Source organism: Suncus etruscus, chromosome 13 (genome assembly GCF_024139225.1).
Source record: "Suncus etruscus isolate mSunEtr1 chromosome 13, mSunEtr1.pri.cur, whole genome shotgun sequence".
In the NCBI taxonomy this organism is placed as follows: Eukaryota; Metazoa; Chordata; class Mammalia; order Eulipotyphla; family Soricidae; genus Suncus; species Suncus etruscus.
Window position 1 is genome coordinate 48105942 of NC_064860.1, and position 23822 is coordinate 48129763.

General features: G+C 39.9%; 1 protein-coding gene across 1 annotated transcript; it reads right to left on the reverse strand.

The window, feature by feature from the left end:
* Positions 1-5120: 5120 nt before the first annotated feature.
* On the reverse strand, positions 5121-15681 carry N6AMT1 (N-6 adenine-specific DNA methyltransferase 1). The gene is made up of 6 exons (XM_049785817.1): positions 15548-15681; positions 13316-13402; positions 10978-11068; positions 9069-9152; positions 7135-7276; positions 5121-5334 (listed from the first exon to the last, which is right to left on the reverse strand). The coding sequence occupies exons 1-6, from the start codon at positions 15679-15681 to the stop codon at positions 5228-5230; spliced, it is 645 nt and encodes a 214-aa protein (XP_049641774.1). The 3' UTR covers positions 5121-5227.
* Positions 15682-23822: the final 8141 nt, after the last annotated feature.

Here is a 23822-nt window from a genome sequence, read left to right on the forward strand (position 1 = left end):
GACTTCTATTTTTAAGATTTTATATTTTAGTTGGTTTTGCAACCATGTAGTAGCACTTTTTAAAAATGATTAAAAAAATCCTGTTATATCCTATTTTGTTCCATTTCATATAATTCTTTTCCACTAAATAGAAGTGCTTTTGGTAATACATCAGTCTGCTTGCCAGTCATTTCAGCTGTTGGGCATCTTAAGCAGTCTTCATTCCTGCAAATGTTTTAATAGAACTTAAGCAGTAAATACTTTGACCCTATGAATTTAGATGTTGTCAAATTGCTCCATAAGGCTGAGCAGGTTGGTCTCCCTGCCGTGTAAGAAAATTCTACTTAGCAGTTCCCCAACTATTGCTAATTATAGCTTGCTTCCCTATATACATTGATCATTGTTTTGAAAATTTATTATTTTTATGTCTTTCATTTGGACAGCTTGCCAATGAGAAAGCTGTTTTCAGTTATAGGACTTCAGTCTATGTGTCTTGACTTTTTTTTGGGGGGGGGGGGGCACACCCAGCGGTGCTCAGGGGTACTTCTGGCTGTCTGCTTAGAAATAGCTCCTGGCAGGCACGGGGGACCATATGGGACACTGGGATTCGAACCAACCACCTTTGGTTTTGGATCGGCTGCTTGCAAAGCAAACGCCATTGTGCTATCTCTCCGGGCCCATGTGTCTTGATCTGTGGCTGTCTTCAACAGGACATATTTATTTGTTTTGGATTTAGGGCTACACCCAGCACTGCTTAGGGCTTACTTCTGGCTCTTTGCCTAAAGGCTCATTCTTGGCAGTGCTTAGGGAACCATAAGGGATATTGAGAATCAAACCTGAGTCAACTAAGTGCAAGGCAAATGTCCTACCTGCTGTTCTGCCATTTCTCTGCCCCATCCAATTTTTTTTTCTACCCAGAAGTGCTCAGGGCTTACTCCTGGCCTGGCATTCAAGAATTATTCCTTGTAGTGCTTACAGAACGGTATTTGGTTCTTAAGTGCTTAGGGATTCTAACTTGGGTCTGCCACTTACAAGGCAAATGCCCTAGTATGCTAAATGACTATTAATATTTCTGTTCTTTTGTAAATCTGATCTTTTCATCCCCACTATTTGTGCCTTCTCTCTTTTTTGTTCAGCTTTATTTAGAGGTATAACTAATGTTTTAGGAGAACAGATTTTAGGCCCAGCCATGCAGCCATGTTGCTTCCATAGGACTTGGAGAAACAGACGAAGAGGGGCTCCAGGGGCTGGAGCGGTGGCGCAGGGTGTAAGGCGTCTGCTTTGCATGTGCTAGCCTAGGACAGACTGCAGTTCCATCCCCCTGGCGTCCCATATGGTCCCCCAAGCCAGGAGCAATTTCTGAGTGCATAGCCAGGAGTAACCCCTGAGTATCACTGGTTTGCACCCCCTTCCTCCCCCCAAAAAAAGAAAAACAGATGAAGACACCAGACAATAGAACAGTTACAGTGCTGCTAATAAAGGGGTTTGTTTTTGTTTATTTTATTTGTCTCTATCAGTCTTCTTTCTTCTGCCAGCTGTGAAATGTTGAAGCTAACGGGATAGCTTGAAGTTGGGCAAGAGCTGAGATCCTTTTGATTTTTTTTTTTTCTTTTGAGATTGTTTGGTCTTCCTGCAGAACCTCCCTTAGTGCTGGTTTACGGGAACCACCAGGTTTTCACTCCATAATCCTCCCTGTCCCTACTGCTGTGATGATGTACTTGCAAAAGCTCTGCCTTAGGAGCTACAGTCACAATGGGATAGATTGGATATAGCGCCCCCCCAAACAGCAGCAGAATGGCTTCACCTAGGCTTCACTCCTCTGAAACCATGAGGATTTTGGAGGACTGCAGAAATGGCTCTGAGTGCTGGAATATGTTTTGTATGTGGCAGCTCTAGGTTTGAGTCTTGGCACCAGCTGTTGTTCCCCTGAGCACCACTGGGTGGCCCTGTACCCCTCATCCACCTTCTGAAACACCAAAAATAAAGTAGTTTTTTATTGCCTTATTTATTTATTTATTTATTTATTTATTTGCTTGGTTTTAGACTACACCTGGTGGTGCTCAGGAGTTACTTCTGGCTCTGCTCAGTAATCACGTCTGGCAGTAATTGTGGTCACTCGTCCTGGGGACCACATGGGATGTCTGGGATCAAATTCAAGTCAGCCATGTGCGAGGCAGCGACCTTTTCACTGTCCACTATCTCGATAACACCAAGGGCTAGAGTGCAGGGCTTTGCAGGCTAGAATGTGGGTTGGATTCCCAGCACTGCTTGACTCACCAACACAACTAGGAACAGCCCCCGAGTATTGCCAGGTGTGGTCCACAAAACAAAACACATAAGGTTTTTTTCTTTTGCTAATTCAAATGCCTGTGTCAATTAAGCTAGACCAATGTGATTGGAATTTGTGGGAATCATGGAACTGCATTTTGTCATCTTGAACAGGAAGAAGGGACTATAGGAATAGTTCAAGGACTGAGCACAGACTTTGTATGCAGATGGCCATGTTTATTTGTTTTGTTTTTTGATTTTTGGGCCACACCCCCTCAGGGGTTACTCTTGGCTATGTGCTCAGAAATTGCTCCTGGCTTGGGGAACCAATATGGGATGCTGGGGGATCGAACCACAGTCTGTCCTGGGTAGACAGTGTGCAAGCCAAAATGCCTTACCGGTGTGTTATTGCTCTGGCCCATGAGATAGCATTCTTAATGGTATGGTTTTTACTACTTGGAATCTAGAACCTTTTCAGCATTAAAACTGCATTTTAAATTGGGAGTGAGATGGGTCTCTGGGTGTGGCCCAAAAACCTAAAAACAAAACAAACAAAAAGAATGCTATTTGACTACCCAGTTGTACTAGTTAGCTGAAAGGCTAAAATGAATAAAGCTATGAAACACATTTGATAAGTGGGTTGTAATGACTCAGTCTCCATCCTCTGCAACAATCTTTAAGACTTTTATTTTTAGGTCACACCTGGTAGCTCTTAAGGGCTACTGCTGGCTCTGTGCTCAGGGATTACTCCTGGCAGGCTCAGGGGACCATATGGGATGCAGGGATCAAACCCAGGTAGACTTCATCTTAAGGCAAATGCCCTTTCCGCTGTGCTATCACTTAAGCCCCTTAGGACTTTTCAATGTACCTTAAAACAACTTATAAGTGGGTAGTAGAAATTTTTGGCCCCAAAGAAGTTTTAGCTATTGGAATGTATATAGAATTGACATATGCCACCTCCACAAACTGGCCCCATAAAACTACTCCTGTGTCATCCTCTACTTTCTCTCCTCTTTCCATGGTGACAAGAGGGTTTTGTGCTGTGCCTGAACAGGTAACACCCATCTGTGGCCATGGGGAAGAACTGAAGACCGCTGACTCAGAAGAAAATAACCCAAGTTTCCCCTAGAGAACAAGTGAACAAGTGCTTGTTTCTATTCTATGACTTCATTATTTCTTCCTGAGATGTAATTAGAGATCTTGGTTTTTGCACAGAACCTATGTTGATGTCAGGGTATCATGAAGTGTCTTCTGGTTTCATCTCACCATTAGGTGGTAAGGCAGAGAAACCAGCCCCAAAAGCAAGTTATTGCTGAAACAACTATATTGTGAACAATTCTGTAAACCATGGTGTTTAAATAAAGGTGAAAAAACAAAAAGAGGTGTTATATACAAGGTGAACTTGATTTTAGGGAAAATAAAATGTATAGTATAGAGATAGATGTGCTGAAAGAAAAAAGAAACCAGGATAAAGGATAAAAGGAAAAGTCTGATCAGGGAGAATGGAGATATTTCATATTAACAGAATAAAGAGCAAGTGGATAAAATTACTTTAAAAATAAGCTTTATTTTAAAATGGGATTTGAGGCACCTTAATTTACAATATTGTTAATGACAGGGTTTTATGCGTACAACATTCTGCCCACCAAAGTATCACTTCCCTATACCATTCTCAGTAATTCAACCCCAATCAACTCTTCTACATTGGGAACCTCAGTTCTTAGGACAGTTTGTATGTCTAAACAATTTTTTTAACAATACAAGTCTTTATAAAAGTTTCATGGAAATGTTATTATGTAAACACTACCACAAAAACCACAAAAATAAACATTCCTTCATCCACACTTATTTTTGGTTTTTGGGCCTCACCATGTGGTGCTCAGGGGTTACTCAGGCCTCTGTGCTCAGAAATCACTCCTGCCAGGCTCGGGGGGACCATATGTAATGCCGAGGATTGAACCCAGGTCTATCCCAGGTTGACCACATGCAAGGCAAATGCCCTACCGCTGTGCTATCGCTCTGGCCCCACACTGTTATTCTTATAAGATCATCTTATATATACATATAACATACCCTCTTATTTTTTACAAAATACATACAGTACAAAATTGCCTTTATATTCAAAAATATATCATGATCCTTTTCTGATTCAAAAGTATCAAGTATGTATAAATGCCTGGACAAATAACTTATGTTCTATGAATACTATAATTTACTTACTAATTCCTTTACTGAAGGACATTTAGGTTAACTTAATACTGAAATATCCTTTCTTATATATTTTATACATCAATGACAATTATGGTTACATAAAATGCATTATAATAATGTATATATACATATATATTTTTTTATATTCTGCAAGTATTTTTATAGATCTGATTCCTGGGTAAAAGAGACTCCTCCTCTTCCACTTTCTTCTATAGAACAAGTTTCTCAAAATTTTAATAGTCAATCAAATGACTTCCATTTCAAGATATTTTTGTTTGTTTATTTGTTTTTGGGCCATGCCCAGCAGCACCCAGATTACTCCTGGCTCTGTGCTCACAAGTCGCTCCTGGCAGACTTGGGGAACTATATGGGATACTGGGGATTGAACCTGGGACCTGCCGGGGATTGAAAATGGGATCATCCAGGGTTGTCCATGTACAAGGCAAACGACCTACTGCTGTGCTATCACTCCTGCTCATTTCAGATATTTTAAATGCCAGGAACTGAAGCAATAGCACAGTGTGTATAGCAGTCACACTGCATATGGCTGACTGGGGTTTAATCCTCAGCATCCCTATGGTTCCCTGAGCCTGCCAGGAATGATCCCTGAGTGCAGAGCCAGGAGTAAGTCCTGAACATCTCTTAGTGTGGCCCCCCAAACAAACAGATATATTAACTATAAGCTTATCAACATATTTGCATACACATTCAATTGAATAAATTATCTGATATACATATATAAAATACAATCAAGGACATACACTTTACATCAGGACTTCGTGAATTTCAGGACCGAAAGCATCTCTCTACCTGCTTGCCTGGAAAGTGCAGTGGCCCCCTGGAGACCTTTGTTCTTCATTGCTTTCAAAATCTCTTCTAAAATGAAAATAAATCATCCAATTAGATCATTTAGTAGGGTATGCATGACCACTGATAAATTAAGAAGATGATAAGCACAGCCTATTGGAAAATTCTATTCATGTGGGAAAACAATGTATACCAAAGTACAATTTCCTTGAAAGGGGACTTGGGTTTCAGACCAATGGGAGCACTTCAATTTTTCAAGGTGTTGCTGAAATTTTCTCATGAGACTGTATGGCTTGTTTTGCAGTATGAACCTTCTCTGAACTCAATCTTTAGTTATACTTGTTATTACAGCAAGTGATTCATATTTAATTCCTTGGCTCCCATTTCTGCCTTATGTTCCTTCTCCTAAATGAAAAATGTCAATGACAGTATGAAGAAACTTTATAGCAACACTGCCTTTGCATAGTAATTGAACCCTCCCCGCCTTTTTCTTTTTTTTTTTTTTTTTTTGGAGCCTCCTTTTTTTTATTCAGGTTTTTTTTTTTAAACAAAATCTCCTTTTTTGTTGTTTGGGGTGGCATACCCAGCAGTGTTCAGGGGACCATATATGGTGTTAGCAATTCAAACCAGTGGGATACCAAGTAAGCACTTTAACCCCTCCATTAACCCCCAGCATAGTTTCCCTGTCTTTAAAAAAAAAAACAAAAACAAAAAAAAACAAAAAAACAGGCATGAGCACTAGTACAGCAGGCAAGGTGTTTGTCTTGAACGCAGCCAACTTGGGTTAGACCCCCAGCATCCCATATTCCCTGTGCCTGCGAGGAGTGATTTCTGAATGCAGAGACAGGAGTAACCTTTGAGCACTGCCAGGCATGGTCCAAAAAAAAAAAAAAAAATCAAATAACCAAAACTAAAACCAACTGAGGTTACAGTGCAGGACCTCATTTGTTCAAGAGTTAGCTCCAAAGTAACCTAAAAGTCCAAGACTTAAGAATTCATCCTAGAACTAAAGCAGGTCTGTTAAAGGCACAAAGACTTAGCTGGGAGAGAATAAATCCTTACGATTGAGGGTAAGGTGTTAGAAGAAAGTTTCAATTTTACATTTGAATATTAAGTTCAGAAACTATGGAGAAAAAAATGTCTATCCACAAGACGTTTTTGTTTTATTGGGCCACACCTGGCAGTGCTCAGGGGTTACTCCTGGCTTTGCACTCAAATCACTCCAGTCAGGCTCGGAGGACTTTATGGGATGCTGGGGATAAACTGGGGCCCCTCCCTGGTCAGCAGCATGCAAGGCAAACGCTCTACCACTGTACTATCACTCTGGCCCCAGAAGATAGTATTTTTTAAATAGCAAAAAAAGTCTTCTATTACAGGGGACAGCTCTCTTATATAGTGGCTGTTGGAAATATGTCAGGATCATTCTCGGTTACTTGTGGAGTCCTGGTCAAGATTAACTTTTTTTCTTTTTGGGTTTTATGGGCAGTGTTCAGGTGGTACTCCTGAATAAGTGCTCAGGATTTACTCCTGACAATGTTCAGAGGTGCCTGGGACTGAACCCAGATCAGCTGAGTACAGGCAAGGGCCCTACCCACTGTACTGTGTCTCTGCCCCTTGCCATGATTAATTGTTGCTTTAAAAAAATGATCAGTAGGGCCAGAGAGATAGCATGGAGGTAAGGCGTTTGCATTTCATGCAGAAGGTCGATGGTTCGAATCCTGGCATTCCCTCGAGCCTGCCAGGATCAATTTCTGAGCGTGAAACCAGGAGTGATCCCGAGTGCTGCTGGGTGTGACCCAAAGACCAAAAACCAAAAACCAAAAAAAAAAAAAAAAAAAGATCAGTACAGGATGAAGTTATTTGTAGTACCTGGGTTGTTCTCTCTGATGGTAACTAAGTAGAAAAGGCCTCTTGGGGAAAGGAGATCTGGAACCAGGGGAAAGAGTCTGTTCATAACTTCTCGACCATCTTTGCCTCCAGCCCAAGCAGCCTCAATTCCTTGACTTCTTACCTGTGTCAGTTAGAAAAAGTTTTGTTTGGACTCAACTTACAGTTAGAACCACAATCTTCCTGATGAGTAGTTGTCAGCAGTACATATTCCATATTAACATTCCCAGGCCCAAGTGACCTTGTATAGGTTTATAATCTTTGCCATTTATTTCCTCCCTTGTCTATGAACTTAGAAAAATGTCATGTAGGGGAATAGCAAATGCTCAAAAGCAACAGAAACGAAACATAAGAAGTGGTCTTCAGTAGCTGGGAGGTTGGAGAGATTAAAATGGGAAACATTGGTGGAGGGAGGTGGACACTGGTGAAGGAACAGGTGCTGGAATGTTGTCTGCCTGAAACTCGACCACAGTAACTTTGCAGATCATGGTGCCTCAATAAAAATAAATTGGGGGCCAAACCCAGCAGAACTCAGGGGTTACTTCCTAGCAGGCTTGGAGAACCATGTGATTGCTGGGAAACAAACCTAGGCCAGCTGTGTGTAAGGCAAATGCCTGACCCATGGTGCTATCATTCCGGCCCCATCAATAAAAATTTTAAATAAAAAGAACAGTCTTTTGTCCACTCTCAGAAATAAGTGAGGAAACATATTTAAAGTTAGTAAACAGTGCCCTGTACGTATGCTAAGGGCGGATATTTGTTAAACCCTCCTAATGTCATGTTTCTGAATATATAAGAAATATAGTTACAACTTTTTATAAGGATAAATTCCTATTATTTGTATATCTTTCAGATCTAAGTTTTTTTTTGGGGGGTGTCACACCAGTGGTGCTCAGGAGTTACTCCTGGCTCTACACTTAGAAATTGCTCCTGGCAGGCACAGGGGATGCACAGGCACAGGCACATATGGGATGCCAGGAATTGAACCTAGGTCCGTTCAGGGTCAGCTGCATGCATACCCTACCGCTATGCTATCACTCTGGCCCCCCCAGATCTAAATTCTTTTACTTTCTCATCTTTTACTTTCATGATTTCCTTCTCTCTCTTTTTTTTTAATCTCCATGCTTTGTGCACTGAAATTTTTCTTTCACTTGTCTTTCCAACAACTGACTCAGTTCTGATCAGAGACCACATTCTCTTCTAATTCATATCTTCTAGATTCTACTTTATGAAACATATTTTAAGCCTGCAGGAAATCCTTGTTTTGTAGCTGCTTCACCTATGAGTATATATAAGTATTAGGACACTGAATTATGGCAGAACCCGAGGAATTATTTTTATTCAGACTCCTACAATAGTGACATCAACATCTCAGGCAGAGCAAACATAAACTCAAGAAGTAGGCAGTGGGGAAACAGAAACACTTCTGTGTCCCTGTGGCCCCCAAACCTCCTTTTCATTCATGACTGTTTCTGTAGTTTGTAGATCTGAGAGACCATGGTTTGCCTGTCTGTTTCTTTTACACAAAGAAGTTCATTTTCTTTGTACAGTAAATAAAAATGCAAGAGAGATTTCCAATTTTACTTTATCATTGAATCCATCTGTTTGCTAGTTTTGTTTTGAGGCTACAACCAGTGATACTCCAGTGTTACTCCTGCTCTTCATTCAGGGATCACTAGTGAGCTTGGGGGGACCATATGGGATGCAGGGGATCGAATCCATGTCAGCTATGTGCATGGCAAACACCCAACCTGCAGTATTATCTATTATTAAGGCCCCACTAGTCTATTTCATAGAACACATTTCACTGCAAGTAAGTGTAAATCCTAAGCAGTTGATTGATGTCACATGAAACTCATTTGATTTTAGAAAGAAAACTGTTGAAAATATTGGCAGTGAATTGCTGTAAGCCTTACCTCTTCAGGTGGAGTCACTACATAGGGAGGATTAAAGACCAGAAGATCAACTTTTTCTTTTAATCTTGGTAGCAAGCCTTTGACCTAATGTGCAACAACAGGAAAAATTTAAGCCAGATTGAATTAAATAAACAAACAAATATTTATAAGTATTTACCAATTTTTATGATAAAAAAGATGTTAGAAATCTATACTAGGGCCGGAGAGATAGCATGGAGGTAAGGTGTTTGCCTTGCATACAGAAGGATGGTGGTTCGAATCCCGGTATCCCATATGGTCTCCCATGCCTGCCAGGGGCGATTTCTGAGTGTAGAGCCAGGAGTAATCCCTGAGCGCTGCCGGGTGTGACCCAAAAACCAAAAAAAAAAAAAAATCTATACCAACAAAAGTGGAGGTATTTATTTTTCTGTTTTTGTTTGTTTGTTTTTCAGCCACACCCGGTGACACTCAGGGGTTACTCTTGGCTATTTACTCAGAAATCGCTCCTGGTTGGGGGGACCATATGGGATGCCAGGGGATTGAACCGTGGTCCATCCTAGGTTAGTGTGCACAAGGCAGACGCTTTATGCCCTGTGCCACTGCTCTGGTCCCTATTTATTTATATTTGTTTTGTTTTGTTTGTTTGTTTTTGGTTTTGGGCCACATCCAATGATGCTCAGGGGTTACTCCTGGCTATGAGCTCAAAAATCACTCCTGGCTTGGGGGACCATATGGGAGACTGGGGGATAGCATTCATTCCGTCTTAGGCTAGTGCATTAAGTGCCTGGCTATGAGCTCAAAAATCACTCCTGGCTTGGGGGACCATATGGGATACTAGGGGATAGCATTCATTCCGTCTTAGGCTAGTGCGTTAAGTGCAAATGCCTTATGCCTTGCGCCACTGCTCCAGCCCCTATTTTTGTATTTTATTCAGGTACAGATAACAATGCATTTAACCTATCATTGTGGAAATTCTTAGCAGAAGAGTGAGGCCAGAGTGATAGTACAGTCAATAGGGTGCTTGCCTTGTACATACATAGCTATCCTGGTTTGATCCCTAGCATTTATATGGTCCCCTGAGCATCACTGGGAGTAATTTCTGAGCACAGGGCTAGGAGTAATAACTGAGCACTCAATTGTGGCCCTCCCTCCCCATGACAGAAAAAAAGTCTTACCTCAACCACAGCTCACCTCTTTACACTATGAGCTAGCTCACTTGTAGAAAACAAAAATAATTAAGGAATCTCTAGGTCTGTGGCAAATGTCCTGCATAGATTTGTGTACATCTTTATGCCAGTTTAAACACATTCTCATAACCAAGAAACTTATATCATGAGACAACAGAAAAGATTTAAGAGTCACTTCTGTGAGAAAGGCTCTCTACTCAATTACTTGTTACTGTGATGATAAACAATGCCTAGGATCAGAGCCATTATATGAAACAAAAGAACTTCCCTTTGTATTGTGGGCAAGAAAGATTATATCAAACAAGAAAATACGTTGAAGGCTAGAGCAATAGTATGGTGGGTAGGGTGCTTGCCTTGAATGTGATCAACCTGGTTTCAATCCCCAGCACCCTAAGTCCCAAGTCCATCAGAATGATCCCTGAGTGCATACTTTTTTTTTTTTTTTTTTTTTTTTCAGTTTTTGGTCACACCAGGAGATGCTCAAAGGTTACTCCTGGTTCTATGCTCAGGAATCACTTCTGGCCAGCTCAGAGGACCACATGGGTGGAATGCTGGAGATCAACTCTGGGTCAGCTGCAAGCAAGGCAAATAAATGTGTTGCCACTGTCCTAAGTTTTGGTCCTGAGGAGCACTCTTTAGTGGACCAAACTTAATCACTCAATTTGCTCTGAACCAAAATCAGTTTGACCTTAACTTGCTTGAAAAAAAAATGAGCTGTTATCGGACAAGGACGAACAGCTTACCAAATCTGTGATTATGGGCTGAAGGTGAACTTGATTGCAGCGTGCTGTCTCCAGGGTACAGGCTGCAGCCTCAGGGTTAGTATCAGTGCACCTGCAAACAGAAGAGGAATGAACATTATATTTTATATTCATGAGAGAAATCTGTGACTAAAAAGTAGAAGGCATGCTTTGTCCTTTTAATAGAAATGATTTAAAAGTACATTAGAGGGGCTGGAGAGATAGCACAGCAGTAGGGCATTGGCCTTGCATGTGGCAGACCAAAAAGGGATCAGTTAGATTCCCAGAATCCCATATGGAGCCTCGGCCTGCCAGGGGCGATTTCTGAGTGCTGAGCCAGGAGTAACCTCTGACCGTCACCACCAGGTGTGGCGCAAAAACCAATCAATAAATCAATAAATAAATAGTTTTTTTAAAGTACATTAGAATGCTTTAATAATTCAAAAAAGAAAAAAGAATGTACATGGTATCTATTATTCTGAGTGAAATAAGTCAGAGGGAGTGAGATAGACACAGAATAGTCTCACTCATCTATTGGTTTTAAGAAAAATTAAGGACATTATTGTAATAATGCCCAGAGACAATAGAGATGAGGGCTGGAAGTACTGGCTCACAATATGAAACTCACCACAAAGAGTAGTGGATGCAGTTAGATAAATAACTACACTAGCATCTATCATGACTATCTTAATGAGTGAGAGAAGTAAAATGCCTGTCTTATATACAGGTAGGGATTGGGAAGGAGGGAGGGAGGCATTGGTGGTGGGAATGTTGCATTGGTGAAGTGGGGGGGTGTTCTGTTTATGACTGTAACCCAACTACAATCATGTTTGTAATCATGGTGCTTAAATATTTTATTTAAAAAAAAAGGAAAAAAGATGGGTTATATTGTTTACAAAGGACACCAATATACTGTCTAAGAGTAGAGGAATATATATATATATATATATATATATATATATAGGCACATATATTTGTGAATTTATTAAATAATGAATTTGGGGGTTTTTTTGGTTTTTGGGCCACACCCGGCGGTACTCAGGGGTTACTCCTGTCTACTCAGAAATAGCTCCTGGCATATGGGACACCGGGATTCGAACCAACCACCTTTGGTCCTGGATCAGCTGCTTGCAAGGCAAACGCCGCTATGCTATCTCTCCAGGCCCAAATAATGAATTTAATGATGGAATATTAGGAAGCTACTAGCATGGATACTTGAAAGAAATTGTTTGAGGGCCAGAGAGATAGCACAGGGTTGCCTTACAACATGATCCCTGGCATCCCATAGGGTCCCCCAAACCTGTCATGAGTGATTTCTGAGTGCAGATCTAGGAGTCACCCTTGAGCACTGCAAGGGGATGGCCCAAAAACAGAAACAAACAAACAAAAAAAACAATGGAATTTTTGAAAGAAAAATGTTCATGATAAAGAAAACCTAAAGAAAATACACCTGGGACATGTGTGGTAAAAGCTATATAACTTTGGGGTCAGAGTACTGGCACTAAAGGTAAGGCAAGCGCTAGCCTAGAACGGACCTTGGTTTGTTCCCCTGGCGTCCCATATGGTCTCCCCAAGCCAGAAGCGATTTCTGAGTGCATAGCCAGGAGTATCCCCTAAGCATCAAATGACTGCAGCCCCCAAAACAAACAAAACTATATAACTTTAATGTTCTTCTTTATACTTTCTATATTCTCAAATGTCTTAAGAATACATTTAGTTATCAAAAAATCATTTTATATATTAGTCACCTAAAAAGGATTAAAATTGAGATGAGCTAGGAGGACAAATTGGTGATGGGAATCCCCCCTGATTTTATGTAAATATGTACCTAAAATGTTATTGTCAACAATATGTAAGACACTATGATCAAAATAAAAATTATATATATTATAAAAAAAATTGAGATGAGCTAAAATTACATAATTTTATAGCATAAACTAGTTTTGACTCTGGCATCATTATTAGGAAAGCATAGTTTGCCATCTCAGTCTTTACTAAACTTCAATAGACATTTTTAGATATATTATACCTACTTAGAAAACTGATTTCTTTTTTTTTCCTTTTTTTTGTTTTTGTTTTTGTTTTTTTTTTTTTGTTTTTGTTTTTTTGGGCACACTCTTCACTCAAGGATTACATCTGGCTTTATGCTCAGAAATCATTCCTGGCAGGCTCAGGGGAACATATGGGATACCAGAAACCGAACCTGGGTCAGCAGTGTGCAAGACCTACTGTGCTATCAATCCAGCTTAGAAAACTGATTTCGTTTAAGACCTCATACCTGTGAATCTCTGTAATGGCACATATGGATAGATTTGAGTGAATCTGCTATACTTACACTTACATGTACAAAGCTTGAGGACCAATAAGAGAGGCTAGGAAAGCTGATACCACTCCAGACCCTGACCCTACTTCAAGGCATATTTCCACCCTGAAAAAAAAACAAAAATAAGATATTAGTACAGTTGGATTAAAATGTAATCAATGAAAATAATTGTTATCTTTACTGTTTTTTCCCCAGCATCATCCATCACTTATACTTAGATGGCAACACAGAAATTTAAAATGTCAAATTTCTGACAACCACTTTGTGCATAACACAAAAAATGAAAATTTGAGGAGTAGCAATATAAGTTATTCTTCAATGTCTAAAAATATTATATAACACCACAGAATATTAATGTAGGTTTAAAAATAGTAGTAATGACAGAAATCACCTGTTCCAACAAAAAGCTTCTAATTATTTCCTTTTTTTATATTTTTTTAAACTTTATTTTTGAATTGATTGATTGGTTGTTGGGCCACACTCAGCAGTGCTCAGGGGTTACTCCTGGCTCTACACTCAGAAATCAGCCCTGGTAGGCTGGGGGATCATATGGGTGCCAGGAATTGAAATGGGCCCCGCCCGGCATGCAAGGCAAATGGCCTACCGCTGTGCTATCTCTCTGGCCCCTAAAATGAGATTACTAATAAAATATACATTAAAATTATTTATGAAAGATGCTTACTCTGCCATTTAAAAGTATGTAACATTCATAATTCCTCCATATGTTAAGAGGCAGAATGCTAACATTTTACTGATAATACATTTATGTAGCAAAAAAATGCCCTACTTGCACCCTGAATTTGGGTAATATCCATGTATTTAAGACTATTAATGATCCTAAGAATGCTAGCTATAATATTCTTCATCCTACTAAATTTTAATTAAATTTCCTTGCCTAACATCTTAAGTATATAAAATATACATTAGAGAAAGTCTCCAAAGTACACATTATAGAAAATGATTTGATGAGATTTGAGTGCCTCTCTAGCACCTAATAATCACTCAAACAACTATTCAACATCTAACTCTAAGGTTTCCTAACTTTGGAAATCAATCCACGCATTTGATAGTTCTTTATTTTACTGTAGGAAGATTGTTAAATATTACTGGTTGGCTTCTATTTGGAAATAACAATCACAATCATATATAATGAGATCGCCAACGGCAGAATTATCAAAAAATTATAACAAAATCAGCCCCCGTTGCAATAAAATTTGTGCTTCTAAAATACTTCTGGGATATATATAAAAAAAGATATTTTATAAAACAATATTGTTTTGTTCTATAATCCAGTAAACCTCCAAGTTTCATCTTTTACAACTGAAAAGCAATATAAAAAATCTGGGTTGTTTTATAACACTGAAAAAAGATCTTACCAATTTTAAGAGGGTTAAATGCAAAAACCATGTAAAATCTGTCAGTTAATTTGGGGAAAACCCATTTTAAGTATAGATTTTAAATTCATATGTGGAGTCCGAGCACTATTACAGCGGGCAGGATATTTTGCATGAGGCTGACCTGGGTTCGATCCCTTGTATGAACCCTCTATGGTCCCCCTGAATCTGCAGGGCATGGTTCCTGAACACAGAACCAGGAATAAAAAGGAGAACCGCCGGATATGGCTCAAAATATAAAACAACAGCAAATAAAACAAAACAAAAATGCATATGCCATCACCCAATTCTGTTCAATGAAAAGTCAGTGATACTTCAACTTGTAAAGTACCAGGGGAAAGCGCTCAGTCACTAGCTGCAAGTACCTAAACTGTTTAAGATTAAATAAAAATCTCCATGAAACATGTTTACATTAAAAATGGAAACGAATGAAAAAATTCAGTTCTGCCATTTCTTTCTGATGCTAGAAGAGCAGAAAAGGCGACTTAATAGGCTGGGCACAGGGCCCAGTGCTGCTAGTATCTCTCTCCTAGTTCATCTCATGTTACCAATGGGTGCTACATGGATTTATAAAGTACAGCATGCAATTAAGTTTTTACTATTTTCTAAAACTGCCAACTCCAATAGTGTCTAGCTTGCTAGAACAACTGCAAAAGGGACCCAAAGAAAGACACTAAAAATCAAAAACATCATTCTGAAAAATCAAATTTGCAGTTTTGCAATCATTCTGCAAAGCCTCTACTCTTTTGCAGGGAAAGCATCACTGCAGGGGCTGAGCAGGCCAACGGGCGTAGGCGGTATGCTGTCCGTGCAGGCTGCCCTTCGCCCACTCCCGCGGGCACCCTCCTCCTCGCACCCGCGGAGCTCAGGCGCCGCCGCCTCTAGCGCGTCCAGCAGCAAGAACGTATCCTCCGCGGGCTCGTACACGTCGCGGAAAGCGCCACGGCCCACATGCCCGTGCAGCGGCGTGGGGAAGGTGGGCGCCGCCATCTTTCTTGTTTTCGCCTCCTGCGCAAGCGCACACGTCACCCCTCCTTTTGTGCAGGCGTAAGCGCAGGCGCAGTAGAGGCGCTTGGGCTGTAATGCTGAGGACAGAGCCTCTTGGCATCCAAGTTTACTTCATTTGATGGGTTAGAAGTGGGTAATGGGAACCGGCAGATTGTTTTTATTTTTCTTACTTATTTTTTAAGGAGAAATTTTTAATAAAATTTTTATTTAAGCACCATAATTACAAGCATGATTGTAGTTGGGGTTCAGTCATAAAGAGAACACCCCCCTTCACAAGTGCAACCTTCCCACCACCAATGTCCTCCTCCATCCCTGCCTGTATTCCAGTCAGACATTCTACCTTCTTTCATTCATTAACATTGTCATGCTAGTTGTTAGTGTAGTTATTTCTCTAACAGCATTCACAACTCTTTTTGGTGAGCTTCATATTGTGAGCAGGTCCTTCTGGCCCTTAAACTCTAATGTCTCTGCCTGTTAAGGAGATTTTTTTTTTTTTTACATCTACAAATGTTCTATAACTAGTTTTCAGAAATTACATTTACTAGTTTTGAGTCACTGTTCAATTCTGTTTATTATTAGAGAATCTTAATTTATAGGAACATGTCCTGAATAAGATGACTGGTAGTTTTGTAATAAATAAAACAGAAAGTATCTGTTATGGCAGTTCAATCTCTTGGTAATGTTTTTCTTTTTTGGTTTTGAATTTTGCTGCTCTGCCTATCACACAGCACTGATGTTTATGCATCTTTGTAGAAGCAGAAGGTATATGAAAATATATTTTTCCCAATTAATTTTTTCTGAATCTAAATTTTTAATTTAATTTTATTTATTTTAATTAATATCTTTATTTAAACACCTTGATTACAAACATGATTGTGGTTGGGTTTTAGTCATGTAAAGAACACCTCCCTTCACCAGTGCAACATTCCCATCATCAGTGTCCCAATTTTCCCTTCTCCCCACCCCATCCCCATCTGTACTCTAGACAGGCTTTCTACTTCCCTCATTCATTAACATTGTTATGATAGTTTTCAATGTAGTTATTTCTCTAATTGCACTCACCACTCTTTGTGGTGAGCTTCAGAATCTAAATTTTTTAAAAGACAAAACATGAGAAACTTAAACTATGAGACAGAATATATTCTCTTTGGGGTGGTGGGGTGGGGGATAAATGGTGAACACATTGGGCTGTAATCAGGGTTTACTCCTGGCTCTTCAATCCTGCCTGAGCTCAGGAAACCATATAAGGTGCTGGGGATCTAGCCTGGGTAAGCCTCATATAAGGCAAACATACTGCATACAGTAGTGTATTTCATGACTGTATCAAAATATATTCTTGCCATTTGCTTAGATGTGAAAGCATAAATTAAAATTTTTATTGCAAGGGGTTTTATTTATTTACTTTTTTGTATTTCATTCATTTAGTAACTATCAGAATGCTTGGAAGGGATGAGGAGTTGTTTTAGAGCCTGAGGATACAGAACGAAGAAAAATCACAGCTCAACTACCCACTGAGATTCATTCTTGAGAAAGAAGACAAGAAAGAGAATGAACAAGTTAAAGGTGTATCCAATGATGGTCAGTACTAAGGAGAAAAATTGAGTTGGGAAAAAGATCACAGAACATTGAGAGAATTAATTTCTATTCAACACAGACCCCAGAATCAAGCTCCTCTAAATCAAAGTTTTTCAGCCATTTTACATTTACCAAGTGTTAAATGCCTTCCTTTTACACCAGACCATAGACCAGAAGTGATAACTACTATGGCAGACCATTGTTTTTCAACTTTTACACCTAAATCAGCACCAGTTTGCAGACTGGTAGTTGAAGCATTGTTTTAAATTGAGTGAAGGTCCAAGGTGAAGAAGTTTGAACAGGCTCCCAAGAAGGAAGAAAATTTCAGAGCAATAGAGGCAGCAATATTATGGAAAGGGGAATGCAACTAGAAGAGAGGGAATATAGTTAAAACAGCATGAAGGAGATGCCAAGAAATGGGGGCAAGATGAAGAACCATTCTAGTTTATGGAAGCCTTTGAAGATGGGAGGATGAATCTTTCTTTACAAATGAGGGGTCTTAGGGCCGGGCGGTGGCGCTAAAGGTAAGGTGCCTGCCTTGCCTGCGCTAGCCTTGGACGGACCGTGGTTCGATCCCCCGGTGTCCCATATGGTCCCCCAAGCCAGGAGCAACTTCTGAGCGCATAGCCAGGAGTAGCCCCTGAGCGTTACCGGGTGTGGCCCAAAAACCAAAAAAACAAAAACAAAAACAAAAACAAAAAAAACAAATGACGGGTCTTTTGTTTGTTTGTTTTTTTCAGCCACACTCAGTTGATGCTCAGGGGTTACTCCTGGCTAAGTGCTCAGAAATTACCCCTGGCTTGGGAGGACCATATGGGACGCCAGGGGATCGAACCGCAGACCTTCCTTGGCTAAGCGCTTGCAAGGCATACACCTTACCTCTAGCGCCACCTCAGCGGCCCCAAATGAGGGGTCTTTAACAGAGGAGTGAGAGGACCTGGTATGCATAGATCATTCTGGCCTCTATGTTGGCAACAGACTTTAGAAACAGAGAACCAACCACTCTGATGTATGGCAGTGATCTATGTAGTGCTGAGAGTGGGTATTATATTTGGATTTTGAATAGTATTTGATCATAACTTGTACATAATAACAGAGGAGAAAGGTCAAGAATCTTTCATAGGATTTTGGTCTGAAACAAAGAATGAAATTTTTATTGGAAAGATTATGGGAATTAAGTTTTTTTTTTTGTGTGTAGGGATAGGGAGATTCATTTAATTTGGGCTATACAAAATTCTGCAACCACGTAGGAAATTTAATTAGTCATCTGGATATAAGAATCTGAAATTCAGGAAGAGGTCAGAACTGGAATCTTTTGATGAGACTGTATTTAAAACGTCTGACTAGAGGAGATAATAGGCAGTGAGTATAAACAGAGACAGAAAGTTTAGTTAGGCTCAATTGCTCACAATTGAGTTCTGTTTGGAAAGCTTGGAGATCCCAGGATTAACCATTTCAACTGCTACTAGCATCCCTTTAGGGTGAGGATTGAGATCCCTACACCAAATTTGAGGGTTGGAACTGAGCAGTTTCAGGGGAGAGAGTGACCTTATTCACCATGTGGACAAGCCTGACTGAAGGTATAGGAGCGGTGCTTGGGGAAATCTGATGGATTTCCAGAGATCAGAACAGAGTTTCCTGCAAGGCAGTCTCCTTAGTACTAGCTCTAAGGAGCGAAGATATTGAGCCACACCCTATCATGCTCAAGGCATACTCCTCACTCTGTGCTCATGAGTTCTGTGCTTAAGAGTCAGTCCTGGGGTCAGAGCAGTGGTGCAAGTGGTAGGGCACTTGCTTTGCACACACTAACCTAGGACAAACTGCAGTTTGATCCCCTGGCATCCCATATGGTCCCCCAAGTCAGGAGCGATTTCTGAGCACATAGCCAGGAGTAACCCCTGAGCATCATTGGGTGTGGCCCAAACCCCCCTCCCCCCAAATGAAGTCAGTTCTGATGGCACTTAGGGGAATCATTCACAGTGCTGAAACTGAACTCGAATCAGCTGCATGCAAGACAAGCACCTTAACCCCTGTACTTTCTCTTAATTTGGGGATAGTTAGAGGAGGTGAGAGGATGAGGCCATCTAGATGATCTGGGAGGAGAAAGGGGTTATCACCTGGTAGAAGCTGGGAGTGTGTCACAAGGTCCGATGGGGCTGACACCATGAGACCTGTGTGGATTCTGAGGAACTGAGAGGGATCCTCATTCTGGATGGTGTATGTCAGCATTGAGAGCCTAACCATGGATGAAGGATTTGGATAAAAGTGTGATATTGGACCTGGAGAGATAGAACAGGCAGCCAATCTGGGTTCAGTCCTCATCATCCTTCTATACTCTTTTTCTGGTCCTAGATACCAGTCCCCCATTGCCTTCTCATTCTCTCCCTGCCTTCCCCACTTTACCTTCTTTCTTCTCCCTTGAATCTCCTTTTTCCTTCTTCCACCTCTTATTATAACTTAAAAAATTAAAATGCAGCATTATTTACGTCAACCCTTTGGTCAAGATGGTCATTCAAACACTGGGTGCTTTCACAATCCTTTTCTTAAATTTGGTTGCTTTAGATAATATTACCCTGGAAACAAAATCTAAGCTCCACCATACATTCAAGACATAGTCCTTCATGTCTTCTTTTCCAGATGGCACTAGTGGATTCACACATTCACACCTGTATTATAAGAGTAGCTGCTTCAAGAGCTGAAGTATGTGATCAACTCCATGACTTTGGCACCCTAAAAAGCCACATAAAAGGGAGGCTCTCTTCAACTTTGATTGATGGAAAATGAATTATTTCAAGTGCTTTAAAAAGATTTCCCCCAGGTAGTCAGATCTTATGACAAGACTAGCAGTGACCTCATCAGCTACAGTTGGTTTTAAAGTTATTTTTGGCAGTTGCATATGTTACAAAGTCTTGTTAATTATGATTATTTTTCCTACTTATAAGGCCTTCTGGATATACTTTTATAAAACATTTATTTTTATAGTTACATAACTACATAAAATATTTGTGTTGATATCCAAAATGTCCTCTTATTGCCAAACAGATTCCATTTCAATTTCTAGAAATTATTGGAAAGTTAATGTTCACATTTTAACAGCACCCTTGCTGGAGTATTAAATTATGCTTTATTGCAATTTATGATAGTAGCCATAATTGCATTGGGTAGATTTAGAATTAAAAACAAAATATGTGCTTAGTGATTGCTCTTTCCTTTTTAAAAATAAAAAAATTATGAATGAATTTCAGAGTCTTTTTGAAACTGAATTTTCATAAAAATTCTTATGAGAGGACCAGAGAGATTCAGTGAGTAAGATGTGTGCCTTGCATGGAACCCATCACCCTGACCCCCAAACAAAAAATTAATTCTCATCATCATGTACTTCTCTTTTGTGCACAAAAATATCTTTTTTTGTTTTTTGTTTTTTGTTTTGTTTTGGTTTTTGGGCCACACCCGGCGGTGCTCAGGGGTTACTCCTGGCTATCTGCTCAGAAATAGCTCCTGGCAGGCATGGGGGACCATATGGGACACCGGGATTCGAACCAACCACCTTAGGTCCTGGATCGGCTGCTTGCAAGGCAAACACCGCTGTGCTATCTCTCCGGGCCCACAAAAATATCTTTTTGTTTTGTTTTATTTTTGGGTCACACCCAGCAGCGCTCAGGGGTTACTCCTGCTCTATGCTTAGAAATCACTCCTGACAGTCTCGGAGGACCATATGGGATGCCGGGATTTGAACCGATGACCTTCTTTCTGCATGAAAGGCAAACGCCTTAGGTCCATGCTATCTCTCTGGCCCCACAAAAATATCTTTTTTTTTTTTTTGGTTTTTGGGCCACACCCGGTAACGCTCAGGGGTTACTCCTGGCTATGTGCTCAGAAGTTGCTCCTGGCTTGGGGGACCATATGGGACACCGGGGGATCGAACCACGGTCCGTCCAAGGCTAGCGCAGGCAAGGCAGGCACCTTACCTTTAGCGCCACCGCCCGGCCCCCACAAAAATATCTTAATTTGGAACAATAAGCTGAATCTTACTCATATCATCTGAAACTTTACCCTAACCATTTAAACTTTAAACTTTATTTATTTAATTTAATTTATTGATTGATTGATTGGTTTTTGGCCACACTCAGTGGCGTTCAGAGGAGGTTACTCCTGGATCTGCACTCTGAAATTGCCCCTGGAGAAGCCGGAGAGAGAGTATGGAGGTAAGGCATTTGACTTGCATGCAGAAGGTCATTGGTTCAAATCCTGGCATCCCATCTGGTCCCCTGAGCCTGCCAGGAGCGATTACTGAGCATGGAGCCAGGAATAACCCCTGAGCGCTGCTGAGTGTGACCCCCTCCAAAAAAAAATTAAAAAAGTAATAAAATTAATTGTCCCTGGCAGGCTGGGGACCCATATAGGAAGCTGGGAATCGAACCAGGTCCCTCCCGGGTCGGCCACATGCAAGGCAAATGCCCTACCACTATACAATCTCACTGGCCCCAACCCTATCCATTTTTAATTACTCTATTTAAACATCGTGGTTACGAGGTTATTCATAATACAGTTGATATATAGTCGATACATAATACAGTTTTTCACAGATACAAAGTTGTTCATGATTAAGTTTCAGTCATACAATGCCCAACGACCTTCTCCAGTCCACATTTCCTGCCACCAATGTTTCCCATTTCCTGCTTCTCCTCCTCACTGCCTGCATCTGGGACATATTCTCTCTCTCTCTCTCTCTCTCTCTCTCTCTCTCTCTCTCTCTCTCTCTCTCTCTCTCTCTCTCTCTCTCTCTCTCTCCTCTCTCTCCTCTCTCTCCTCTCTCTCCTCTCTCTCCTCTCTCTCCTCTCTCTCTCCTCTCTCTCTTTTCCCTATTTCCTCTCTCCGTTAGACACTATGATATGCAATATATTTATTGAGGGATATTATGCACATTGCTTTTTTTTTTTTTGGTTTTTTTTTTTTTTTGGTTTTTGGGCCACACCCGGCGATGCTCAGGGGTTACTCCTGGCTATCTGCTCAGAAATAGCTCCTGGCAGGCACGGGGGACCATATGGGACACCGGGATTCGAACCAACCACCTTTGGTTTTGGATTGGCTGTTTGCAAGGCAAACGCCGCTGTGCTATCTCTCCGGGCCCATGCACATTGCTTTAACTCCTTTCAGTATCCAGTAGTCATTTTACAATATTTATTGTCATAATGGTAACTTTTCTGTCCTAACTGCACTCCCCACTCTTTTTGACAAGCTTCCTACCATGGACTGGTCCTCCTGACCCTTGTCTCTATTGTATCTGGTTATTTTTATTATATTTTATATATAACTTTACATATACTGGTAAATGTATATTTTATATATATACACTATTATATGTACCTTATGAGTAAAATCTTTCTATATATCCTTCTATCATTTTTATATATAACTTTGTATATAAATGTATATTTCATATATATATATCCTACTATATCTTATAAATGAGTAAAACCTTTCTCATTCCCCTATCTATTTCTCTTTCAATTAAAATGTTTTCTAATGCATTTTTTTAGAATTTAGGTTTTATTTAAAGTAGTCATTTACATTATTTTGAACATATATATTTCTCCATAGAGATTATGGCGTATAGGTTGTATTTAAAATGCAAATTTTAGTTCATATTCTTTTTTATACTTTTTAAATATTTTCTTGAGTTTTTTTAATTTAAACATTATGGTTATAAGGTTTTTATAATACATTAATTTTTCACAGAAAAAGTTGTTTATGATTGAGTTACAGTCATACAATGTATAACAAACTTCATCAGTGTGTCTAATGCATTTTAAACGAATGATTAGTTAAGAATATCATATTCCCACGTAGGCATTTGATGTCAATTTAGAAATATCAAGAAAACTGAAACTCCTAAATAACCTTTCAAAAATTATGCCTTTTTTGGAATGAACCGTTTCAAATAGTAATAAACCTTGGCCTTATATTATAAAATTCAGCTTGCCAAACATGTGGAGGGAGTTGGGAGAATTAAGAAGTGGACTAGAAGTGATATAAGGATAGTGAATGGAGGTTTTGGGGCACTATCGGGATGCTGAGATGCAGTAAATGTGTCCATCATACCATATAATTTTATCACTATTGTAAACATGTAACCTCGGCTACAATCTTAAAAAAGAATGTTGCCTTTTTTTTTTGCCAGATAAAGCATAGAACTTAGCTTCCAACTGTGAACTTTTGACATACTGATTTTCATTAATGCCACCTGAAACATAGTATAAAGTATATTTCTTCAATACAAAAACTCTAAATGAACAAGAATTCAATTATTATCATTAATATTATTTTGGTTTGGAGGACACATTAGGTGATTCTCTGAGCGAACTCCTGGCTCTGTGCTCAGGGAATTAACTATGTGGTGCTGAAATTGCAGTGGAGTTTGCTGAATGCAAGGCAAGTGTCTTTCCTGCTGTCCTTAGTCCCAGAATGCAATTATTAAACTGAAAAGCTAGTTTGGGGGTAGAAAATACTCTTTAGTCATTGTCCATAAACTCACACTTAGAGATTCT